General features: G+C 26.8%; 1 protein-coding gene across 3 annotated transcripts; it reads right to left on the reverse strand.

The window, feature by feature from the left end:
• Positions 1-3,886: 3,886 nt before the first annotated feature.
• On the reverse strand, positions 3,887-7,083 carry LOC127253971 (probable receptor-like protein kinase At1g80640). 3 transcript variants are annotated; one of them, XM_051278796.1, is made up of 10 exons: positions 6,572-7,083; positions 6,204-6,356; positions 5,853-6,103; positions 5,651-5,783; positions 5,480-5,543; positions 5,287-5,383; positions 5,097-5,199; positions 4,892-5,010; positions 4,709-4,798; positions 3,887-4,610 (listed from the first exon to the last, which is right to left on the reverse strand). In XM_051278796.1, the coding sequence occupies exons 1-10, from the start codon at positions 6,747-6,749 to the stop codon at positions 4,467-4,469; spliced, it is 1,332 nt and encodes a 443-aa protein (XP_051134753.1). In that variant the 5' UTR covers positions 6,750-7,083; the 3' UTR covers positions 3,887-4,466. The 3 variants fall into 3 exon arrangements, with proteins under 3 accessions (XP_051134753.1, XP_051134752.1, XP_051134751.1); XM_051278795.1 differs by having other exon boundaries at positions 6,204-6,365; XM_051278794.1 differs by having other exon boundaries at positions 3,888-4,610; positions 6,204-6,368.
• Between the last annotated feature and the right edge of the window lie 5,242 nt (positions 7,084-12,325).

A 12,325-nucleotide genomic window follows, 5' to 3' on the forward strand; every position in this document is an offset into this window, starting at 1 on the left:
TAAAATTATTATTTTAATTATTTTTATATTGTAACATCATTAAATATTATTTATAGAATTTTTATATAATAAATAAATAATAAATATATATCTAAATAAAATCAAAATCAAAATTAACTGTTTTCAAATAAATTTAAATTGATATTTAAATTCAATTAAAAATTACTTTGATTCCTTCAGTTTTGCTCTGACAATTTTAATTTTATTAGAGAGTATGTTTAGAGCAAAAGTATAGTCCCGGAATTAAATATCAATTTGCTTTTTGCACGTAATTTTAGAAATATTAGTATTATATTGGAATATAGTAGAAATAAAGTAAAAATGACTAAAATAACGTTATTAGTATGTGATATATAAAGGTAATGGTATTTGTGTAATATATTATAAATTGTAAAGTTATTTGTAATGTTAGGTAGATAGTACATTTACTAAAAAAGAAAATAAATACTTTGTTATGGGACGGACTAGGGAGCACTATTTTTTAGTAAGAAGTTTACTTTGGATGGTTGTCTAGTTAAGGGTGTGTTTGTTTGAAGGATTTGTGCGAATTTTTACTATTCATAAAAAAGAATTTTCTTCAAAAATATCAAATCAAACATCTATTTTTTATTTTTTATATTATACTACAAATCAATTTTACATTCAAAACATCACATCAATACATATTTATATTACATCATCAACTATTCAAATTCAAATTTTTTACTATTTAAATCTCAATCCAAAATCCGAAACCTCAAACAAACACACTCTAATACCAAACACAAACCTATTAATTCGGAGGGAGAGGCTTATGGAGATTTTAGTTTGACAAGCAATGTGAGACAAAGAATTGCTCTTGATAAGTAACGTGGGATAAATTAAATCGACACGAAAATTAAAAAAATAAAATAAATATTTTTATTAAAAATTTGATAAAAGTAAATCTAAAAATAAAAAATTAAAATAGTTGAAGTTATTTTGAAAATTTAGGTAAAAAATAAAATAAATAAATAAATATATATAGCAAAGGTAGTTAGCTGTTAAATTTGTTGATTTTGTTGAAATTAGTTTCTTTATCCAAATTTTATTATTTGGATTTTATATTTTTCGAAAAAATATTTTTTTTATCTCACAAAATATTCCATCAAATATCACCCCCCCCAATAAAATTTAAAAAAAAAATAAAAATAAATTTAATGGAATTAGAATAATAGATAGATATAAAGTGAACCATGATAGTACAATATAAATAGACCATAATAAAGATCAATGGCTCATGACATATCCGTGGATAATTTAATCCAAGTAATGGCCTATTGAGCCGGGCAAGTGAGTATTGTACTCAACAAAAATAAAAGTAAAAAAAATAGTTTCACTATAATTAATACTCCCTTAGTCTCATATACCGTGTATATTACATACAGTATTTTAGAAGGGATATAATTAGTAAATAATTAAGAATGTATTAGTGAAAATAATTATTTTATAATATAAATAATTATAAATTAAGATTAAAATAACTAATTAGTTTAATTAAAATAAAAAAAAATAAATTAAAATTTTTTAAATGAGATTAAAGTGTGTAATCATTTTCCAAAAATGGAAAGTGACATGGTATGTGGGACGGACAGAAACGGCAACGTGGACATGGTACGTGGGACGGAGGGAGTATTTATCAATTTTTGCCTCAATATAAAATTCATCAATTTTAGTCCCATTATAAACAATTTCAATTAATTTGGGTCCCATCGTTAAAAAATTTACGGAAATTGCCGACGTAAACGTAATAGAGATGACGTAGCAACTGACTTTGAAACTACACGGTCATGTACCATGTATAATTCTACACAGCCGTGTACCTTTCTGTTTTGGTCTAAAATTTTATTTTTTTGCTATATTTTTTTTAAAAGAAATATTTTGAATTTATAGTTGATAAAGTTAAAATAAAAAAAACAATAATAATAATAATAATAATATAATTAAAATGTATCAATTTTAGTTCATATGTAAATATTTATCGAGTATGTTCTTTTGAAATATTTTTTCTAAAATTCTGTTATTCATAAAAAACTTTCCTCTTACAAACATCCAATTACACAACTATTTTTTATTTTTGTATATTATAGTAGTATTAAAAGTTAATTTATTATTTCAATACAATTATATATGTTTATGTTGAAATTTTTTGAAATTGTATTGAAATGTAAAATTAATTTTTAATGCTATAATCTACAAAAATAAAAAACTAGTTGTGTAATTTAATATTTTTAAGAGAAATTTTTTTGTAAATAATAGTAGAATTTCAGACAAATTCTTCCAAAAGAAAATATTCTATAAATATTTATATTTGAACTAAAATTAATACATTTTAATTATATTAGGATTATTATTAATTTTTTTCTATTTTAACTATATCAACTATTATAAATTCAAAATATTTCTTTTTAAAAAAATATAACAAAAAAATAAAATTTTATACCAAAATAAAAAGGTATACGGACGTGTAGACTCCTATATGACCGTGTAAAAATATGGTCATGTATAATTATACACCGAAATATACATAGCCGTGTGACAATATGACTGTGTAGTTTTCAGATCAGCTGCCACATCATCTCCGTTACGTCCACGTCAGCAATTTTCGTTAGTTTTTAACTGTGGAACCAAAATTGATTTTTTCTCAAAATAAAAATATATTGAATATGTTTATTTGAGTTTGGCTTAAAACTTTTATTTTATTTTTATTTTTAAAAAGAAATAATTCAAATAGTAAAAATAAAATTATAAAAAAGCACTCTCAATTGTCTCAAAATATACTATCTTTGTCCCATTACAATTGACACTATTTCAAATTTTTGTTTGTCCCACAACAATTGATACATTTTTATTTTTGGTAAAAATTATTAAATCAAAACATATTTAACAAATATAAATCAACTTAATTAACTACGTAATATACAATATCATAAATGACGTATGACTAATTCAAAACCCTTTTATTTCTATTTATCTCCTCAAGACAATAAATATTTTATCTATAGTTAAAACTACACATTTTCTATAAAATTATATCATGATTTATTTTTTTGCCAACTAAATTTATACATAATCTAATTCTAATAAGCAACTTCATTTATACATAATTTTATTACTCATATTTTCATTTTTTAATAAAATTTTTATAATACATTCATTTTTACATTAAAATATCATTATTGATTAACGCTATCAAACCTATATAATTTTTGTTCGACTATAAATAATAATAATAATAAAAATAAAAAAGTGCTAACAGTTCTTCTAACAATCCCGTAACCTCAACATTCCTCGACAATGCTCTCCAAAGGAGGTCGCCATTGCAGCGCCTCAAAACCTCCTTTCCCGACCCCTCCCGACCGCCGGACACTGCCGACAGGGATCACATAGTACTTCTGTCCGAGGACCAGAACTGACGTCGGAGAAATAATCTCTTGCCCCTCGTGGAACACACAGCTCGCCGTCGCGGGATTCCGCCTAAGCACCTCAGCCGCCGTGATCGCCTCGTCGTACACCTCCGTCCGACCCTTCGGATAAACTACCTTCACGTACCGATTCTTTGATTTGTTGACGCAAATCCCACTCGAGAAGAAGAAACTCATATTTCCTCGATTGAGTCAGTGTCCGAATTCGACAAATGGTAAGAACGATCGATATTATGCATGGGACTCAACGATGTGAGACTGTTCGTAGCTTTTGGACGTACACAGCAGACAAAGACACATTAAGAAGATTCGAAAAGAGTTTTGTTTTTGTTTTTGTTTTTGTTTTTTTTGTTTTTTGATTTTAGTAAGAAATGGAAATGGAAGCAGGCCAGCGAAGGAGTGAGTTAAAAAATTGCCAAGATTCTAACAACTTCCTATTTGCTAGAAATTTTGGGAAAAAATAATAAAATTGTGTTATTCATCGTCAAAATAAAGAACTTATATATAGACAATACAAAATAGTCCAGAGGAGTAATCTAATAAGATCAAATTTAAACATAAATCAACTAAATCTAAAACTAAATGCTCCCTCCGTCTCATAACTATATATCTATTTGTTTTGCACTGAGTTTTAGAAATATTAATATTAGGATGCAGTAGAAATAAAGTAGAAATGACTAAAATAATCTTATTAGTATTGTGTGATACAAAGGTAATGACATTTGTGCACTATATTGTAAGTTGTAAGAGTATTTGTAATGTTAGATAAATAGTACAATTACTAAAAAAGATTGATACTTTGTTATGAGACGGACTAAAATGAAAAAATAGATAGTTTATTATGGGACGGAGGGAGTATCTAAAATATGAATCGTGCGATGGTTCCATACAAATAGATACATTCATACGTACGTACATACATATATATATACATACGGTATAAATACCAGTTTCCGGGAGACGGCGATCGATCCGTAATCATATACCAAAAGGTTCTTTTGGGTTCAAATCGAAACGAATATTTCAAGCCAGGGAAGAAGAATCGATTGCTCGTAACGATCCACCGAGATCAACAGGGACGAGGGGTATGAACGAGTGCAAGACATCGGTTATCAGCGGTCGGTAGCTCGGCTCAGGTTGCACGCACAGGATACCTATCGCCGCGACCTATACGTATGTATATATATATACACAAATCATACTTATATGTATATACGTATGTATACGGTACGAAAAAATTAGTTGAAATGTGGTCGAGATCGTACTTGATACAAATGCTTCAAATCCATAGTGTTTCTGATTGCAGCGTCGACGATGCTCGGAAGTTTCGATCTGTCGGTTAGCTTAGGCATAGCCTGCTTGGTCGACGAAATCGGATAGATACGTTAGATACGGGAGATGTAATAAGAAGTCGTAGTCGAGCAGAAAGTTTTTCGAATAAAATTTACCCAAGTAACTATCGATTGGCACTGTCCTTCGGCTACTCGCTCCACGGGCCTTCTTCCCGTGAGAAGCTCTAAAAGGACAACCCCGAATGCGTAGACGTCGCTCTTGTCCGTAAGTTTGCCTGATACGAACATCGAACCTAAACTTAGGATTCGGATTAGGTCATCGAAAATTTTAAGGTTGGAGAATAAGTGGCGGATCATTTACCGTCTAATAGATACTCCGGAGCTACATATCCCACGGTCCCGGATAGCTTAACGTTGGCCCTATTTGAATTCCCTCCGGAAATAGCGAGGCCAAAATCCGAAAGCTGGACAAGACAGGCAAAATTTTTTATTACATTGTGTCGAACATGGAATTGAATCGAACACGTCGGGACAGATTCTGTCTTTGCAACCTTGGCGTTGAAATTGGCGTCGAGGAGAATGTTCGAGGATTTGAGGTCTCTGTGGATTACGGTAGGGTTGCATCGCTCGTGAAGGTACTCTAATCCTCTGATTCACAATCGAGAAAATTTGATGATATTGATACCAATAAATATATATGTATAGATAGATACATTTGAGAGCTAGAATCGATGCGATTCATACCTTGCGACATCCAGCGCGATCTTCATCCGCATATGCCAAGTCAGCTTCGACTTGTAAGAAGATCCTATGGAAAATATTTCAATAACTCGTCAACTACACACACACATACATACATATATATACATAGACACGAATGTATGTAAGTATGTATTGCTCGGAACCAAGATTTACGGTGCAAGTGGAAATCGAGCGAGCGATTATCCATCATTTCATAAACCAAGAACCGGGCGTCGTCGCGTATGCAATATCCCAAAAGAGAAACCACATTTTGATGGCGAATCTTGCTCAACAATTCGACCTCGTTCTGCGACGGCGAAAAGATACAATTTTTATTTAATCAAATTCAATGACAAGTAACAATCCCCAATGCTACCTCGAATTCTCTCTCGGCTTCTTGATCGCCGGCGACTATTTTCTTAACGGCGGCGCGTAAACGATCATCGAAGCAAGCTTTGTACACACGCCCGTTTCCACCTTCTCCGATCACATTGCCTTCGTCGAAATTGTTCGTCGCAGCTACCAACGACGGGTACTCGAAGGCGGCGATCGGGCCCTTTTTGGCCCCGATTTTTAGCAAAGAGAACTTATCCAAAATGGGGCCTAATGAAATCCCATTTGCAGGATCTGCAAGAAAACAAACAAGCAGCCAGTCGAGACAAATTAAAACTAGCTGAATTGCTAAAAAAAAACAAAAGTTGAGCAAGAAAAGGACATGGATTATGACCGTTTTTCGAATTGGGATTCTTCTTAAGCTTTTTGAGTCTGTAAATGGAGAAACAAGACAGTGCCAATAAGATTGTCCCCAAAAGAGACGAAGACACCACAAGAGCTACGAGGATTTTCTTGTTCAAATCCTTGTGCTGCACTACTTCGACCTCTGCTGCACCTTCTGATTTAATTAAATGTTCAACAGTTGAAATATTTGCAAGAAATCAAACGAATCCAAAAAATTAAGCCAATGCCTTGGGTTTCATTTCAGTGATTTGAATTTGAAGTCGAGATTTATTACTTCCCCAAATTAGGGTTCCAAAAGAGAACATTGAAGAACGAATTATCCCCAAAATTAAAAAAAAAAATGGTGTGCGAAATTACCTGGAGATGAATGGGGAGTGAGATCAGAGGAGTTTTTGAAGAATGGATCTGTTTGAATGGGAAGAACAGGGTCGGCCACAGGGGGGTCGGGCCTCACATCGACAGGGAAACAGGACGAAGGAATACTGAAGCTCCAAATCACCAGCAGGAACAGAAGTAGAAGAAGAAGAAGCTCCATCAAAGCAATTCAAAATAAAATTAATGGGTGGGTTGTTTTTGTTTCTTGTTCTGTTTGTTTTCTCTCTCTCTCACCTCCCTCAAATCCCAATGTTGCAGTTGAATTCAAATTTGAAATGCTTTTTTGGTAAATACAAAACTGAAAAGACTGTTGGGGGGATCCTTTTTATTATGGGAAGGAAAGCAGAAAAAGGAACGGAGGAGTGCACTGCACAGGCACAACAATCATGTGGCACTCATTAATGGTGTCTCTGTGAGAGAGAGAAAGAGATAGATAGAGAGAGAGAGAGAGCAGTAAGAGTAAGAAGCCTTTTTTCAGATGAAGAAGCTCACGTTCTCCGCCATGCCTCCTTCCTTCACCCTGCGCATAAATTAAACAAATGTTATGATTTTAATTTTTTTTTTTTTAAGTTTTGTGAATTTATTTTTTTAAATATTTCAAATTAAAATTAATATATTTTTTTAAAAATATATATAATATTTTTTCTTATAAAATATAATATCAAAATATTACTTCAAAAAAAAATTAAATTTAACTTCCATTTCAAATTAATTTAAAAATAAATCAAACAAAACTTTTACTATCCTTTTACTACGAGATTGTTTCTTCAATTTTTATTTTTTATTTTCCCTTCAATTTTGTGCTTCTGAATAGGTGTTATTACTTATAAAAAAAAATTTATTAAGTACTGTATTATAAATTATATTAATAATATAAAACAAATATTTTATGATAATAGTTATTTTTTCTGTGAGTAGATAAATAGTATGTTTAAGATATATTGTTACCGTAAGATGATAAGAGAATTCATGAGAATTGTGATTAGTTAATAATTAAAATTGTATTAATGAAATTAATTAAACATAATAAAAATAATTATAAATTAAAGAGAAAATAATTAATTAGTATAATAAATGATTGAAAAATATAAATTTAAAAATTTAAAATATAATTAAAATATGTCATTGTTTAAAAAAATGATAGAAGTTATAAGACTGAGACAAATAGAAATGAAAACAGTGAAAAATCGTGATATTATAAAATATTATAGTTTGTTTTTTTAGCATTTTAAATTCAAATCAACACTATTTATTTCGAAATTTTCAATAAAAATATAGTAACTATTATTTTTCTCACAAAATATTAAGGTGTGTTCTTTTTGTTTTTGTTTTTGTTTTAGTTTTTTCATATTTTTCAGAAAAAAAAAAGAGCTAATATTATATATATTATTTTTATATTACCTAATTTTATGTATCTTACATAAAAAAAAAAAAAAAAATTCTTTAAATTATCTTACAAAACTAATACACCACAATTAAAAAAAAAGGAAAAAAAAACTATTTTAATAAAAACTAAAATCAATACTACTTTATTTCAAATTAATTTCAAATTACAACAGAACAAATTCTATAAGAACAAGACTTTTATATACTTCATTCGTTCGGTCCTAAGGATCTCATTTACTTTTTTTTGCGTCATTGTACTTAACATTAAAAATATCTTTGCATTTGTATAATTTTTTGCACAAATATCATTATAATAGTATTATAAGACACAAATATAAGTATTTTTGTATTTGTTCCTTGTTTTGTACTATATTTTTATATAATAATTAATATTCAAATATTAACACGCAAAAAGTAAATGAAATTTTTAGAATCGGACAGAGATAGTATAATTTTTTTTACAATAATTATAAGTATTTGATATTTATTTAAACTAAATAAATAAAATCTTATTGTCCGATTTAATTTGAGATATTTTTTATATAAATATAAGAATAGTATTGATAATATAAAAATAATACTATTTTATATTAAATATTATTTTTATAAAAAATAGAATATATTATATATTGATATTCGTATTAGTAAAAATATTTATGAAGTTTAATTCATATTTTAATGTCATATTTGGATTTAAATAATAATTTAAACGTAATATTTTATAAATTACAAAAATGTTTATGGAGTTTAATTCATATTTTAATGTATGTAATATTTTATAAATTACAAAAATGTATAGATTTTTGTTAATTTTCTTTTCTATTATTATTATTATTATTGTTATTATTTATAAACACTTATTATTTTATATAAAATATTAAATTAAATATTATGTTTATTTAAAAATATTAAAAATTAAATACAGAACAAGAAATGCAACAGAAATCCTAAATAAAATAAACTCAGACATATGTGTTGAGTCTCTTTTTGAATTTATTTATTTTTTAATATAATTAATTTAAAAATAATACTACTACTTTATGATTTTTATCTAAAATTTAGAAAACACTTGTAATAATTGTATCCTTAAAAATATTGAAGTAAAACTTAAAAAAAGAGCTTTACTATGAATCAATAAATTAATTGAGAATAAAACGTAAGTTCATCATAAAGCTTTGGGTCCAAAAAAAATAGAGGATGAGATTTTGAATTTATTTATTTATTTTTATTTTCTTGAGCATAATTGGATTTTTTTTAATTGAATTTTTATTTAAATAATACTTAATCTCATTTGCATTAGAATAATATAAAATATAAAATAAAAAAAATAAATTATATGTTTAAAAAAATTAGAATTCAAATTATAAAAAACTACAGAGAAATTAAATCGAAACGAAACACACCAAAAATTGGGGAAATGATAAAATGATCGGCTATAAGAGCATCCCGTTACCTCTATGTTATTATTTTCTTTATTTCTCATCCACGGCATATTCATTTCAATATTCAAATTACTTTTTTTTTTTTATCACCTGTTGTAGTTAATTACCTTCAACTTATTACCTTTACTATTTTATAATACTTGCAATAATTTGTTTATTTCTATATATTTTATTATGTAGTAATATAATAAAAATAATTTATTTATTTATACGTAGTCCTATATTTTTATTATTTTATAATACCTACAATAATTTATTTATTTTTATATATTTTATTATGTAATAATATAATAAAAATAATTTATTTATTTATACGTAGTCCTATATTTTTATTATTTTATAATACCTGCAATAATTTGTTTATTTTTATATATTTTATTATGTAGTAATATAATAAAAATAATTTATTTATTTATACATAGCCCTATATTTTTATTGTTTAATAATATTTTTATATAATATTATATATTAGTTTTTAAATATTAATTTATGTAAATTTTAATAATTTGAAACATATAATTTACTATTTTAAAATTTGAATAGAAAAACTGAAGACAAAAAAATAATTATGAAATATGATAGATAAACGTTATAATTGATTAATTAGTTTTAAATATATTTATAGATAATTTTTATTGAATTTAAAATTTAAAAATTTAAGATTTCCAAAAAAGAAAATAGTTAATTAATTTTTATTATTTTTGTTGAAGGTAACCGCTTTTTTACCAAGGTAATAAATTTAAAATAATTGTATTTCTTATTAAAGGCAACGAGTATTATAACGTAAAAATCGAAAAGATAATCACAAATGCAATGAAGAATGTGACTGTATTTAAGTTTTAAAATGAAATTTGAAGATTATATTTGAAAGTTCAAAAAAAAAATGTGTAATATTAGAAATCAATTATTTGAATTGGGTTGAGTTAGGAGGGTGTCTATACTTATGGTTTTACATTTATATTTCGTATATATTGAATATTTTTGTTTAAGATTCGTCTGGTTAAAATTCGATTCGTTTATTTTGATGGTCTGATTTGCGATTCAATTTCTCTCGAATTAAATTACAGTCGTTTCATATTAGAATTGTAATTTTCGTCGTCCACTGTTACTGTAATTTCTCTCTCAACAAAAACTCTTTCATAAACATATACAATTGTGTGTATGCCGTTGCTGTTATCTCTCCCTCAATAAAAACTTCTCTCATGTTCATTTTTCTCTAAGTTCTTGTGTGTTCTACGATAAGGTTTTTCGGCAATTTTCACTGTGAAAATTTAGTCGAGTGCTATGTGAAAATTTGTGAGTGTTAATGAAATTTTTTTTTTTTTTTTCGATTCAAATCCCTCCAAATTGAACTATTTTGCCTTCGAGTGTGTTGGGTATCGATTTATTGGGTAGAAGATAGTATTGTGGGTATCTGTTATCCGTCGTCGGAGCTGTTCTTTCGTTATATCGGTTTCTTTGTTCGGTAAAGTAAACTCAGTTGAAATCTAATTCACATTAGTGTATTTCGCTTTTTGTTTTGATTGTGACATATTTTCATTTTTGGTTCTTTAATAAAAGTTATATTTAGTTCCTATTTTTCTTTTTCGATTTTATCAATCCTAAATCCATTACAAGATATTTATTATTCATTTTGTTTGTAAATAATAGATATATTTACCATCAGTACATCAATTAAATACTAATAATATTTTATATTTAATAAATTGTATATATCTCTGGAAAGACTAAAGGTGTGTTTTTTTATTCCAAATCCCTCCAATTTTACTATTTGAACTTGTATTTCTTAAAAATTATTTTTTTTTCTCTTTCAGGTACCTATGTTATTTAGTTTTTGCACAGAATTCCCTGTATTTTTTTTATTTTATTTTTTATTTTTTATTTTTACAAATTTAACCATTATGATATGAGAAAGTTTACATGAAACCCCTATTTCATGTACAATTAACAAAAAAACTAAAATAACACATAACTGGTGCGTGTGTGATAAAGAATAACCTCACAATATTTTCGCCCATTAAATGTTCTTTCATAAATGCATTCTATTGTCTCTGTGCATATATCATACTCCATCTGTCACATAAGTAAATATTCATTTGTTTTTTACACGTAGTTTTAGAAATATTAGTATTATATTGAAATATAGTATGAATAAAGTAGAAATGACTAAAATAACCTTATTATTATATGTGATATAAAGGTAATGACATTTGTGTAATATATTGTAAGTTGTAAGGATATTTGTAATGTTAGGTAGATAGTACAGTTACTAAAAAAAATAGATACTTTGTTATGGGACGAACTAAAATGAAAAAATGGATACTTTGTTATAGGATGGAGGAAGTATATTGATTTCCAGACAGTTTTTGAGACTAAATTTCTTTTTTCTGGAAGTGTATATTATGGGTGTGTTTGTTTGGGGGTTTGGATTTTGAGTTGAGATTTGAATAGTAAAAATTTTGAATTTGAATAGTTATATGATGTGATATAAATAGGTGTTGATGTGATGTTTTGAATGTAAAATTGATTTTTAGTATAATATAAAAAATGAAAAATAGGTGTTTGATTTGATGTTTTTGGGGGGAAAAAATGAGATGAATAGTAGAAATCTTTACAAATCCTTCAAACAAACACACCCTATATATATTGTTAGTGTAAAAAATATAATTTTTTATAATGTTTATAAATAATTCTGCGACCCAAAAAAATATTAGGTGAACAAACTCACTGTGTTCAATATATTTATTATTTTTAAGGATGATTTTATAAAAAATAAATAAAAAAATCTATTGACTTAGTCATTAAGGGTGTGTTTGTTTAGAGGATTTTCCCCAAATTTTACTATTCACTCAATTTTTCCCCTTAAAAAACATCAAATCAAATACTTATTTTTAATTTTTTATATTAT

This window comes from Andrographis paniculata, unplaced genomic scaffold (genome assembly GCF_009805555.1).
Source record: "Andrographis paniculata isolate CXL003 unplaced genomic scaffold, ASM980555v1 Contig52END, whole genome shotgun sequence".
Lineage (NCBI taxonomy): Eukaryota > Viridiplantae > Streptophyta > Magnoliopsida > Lamiales > Acanthaceae > Andrographis > Andrographis paniculata.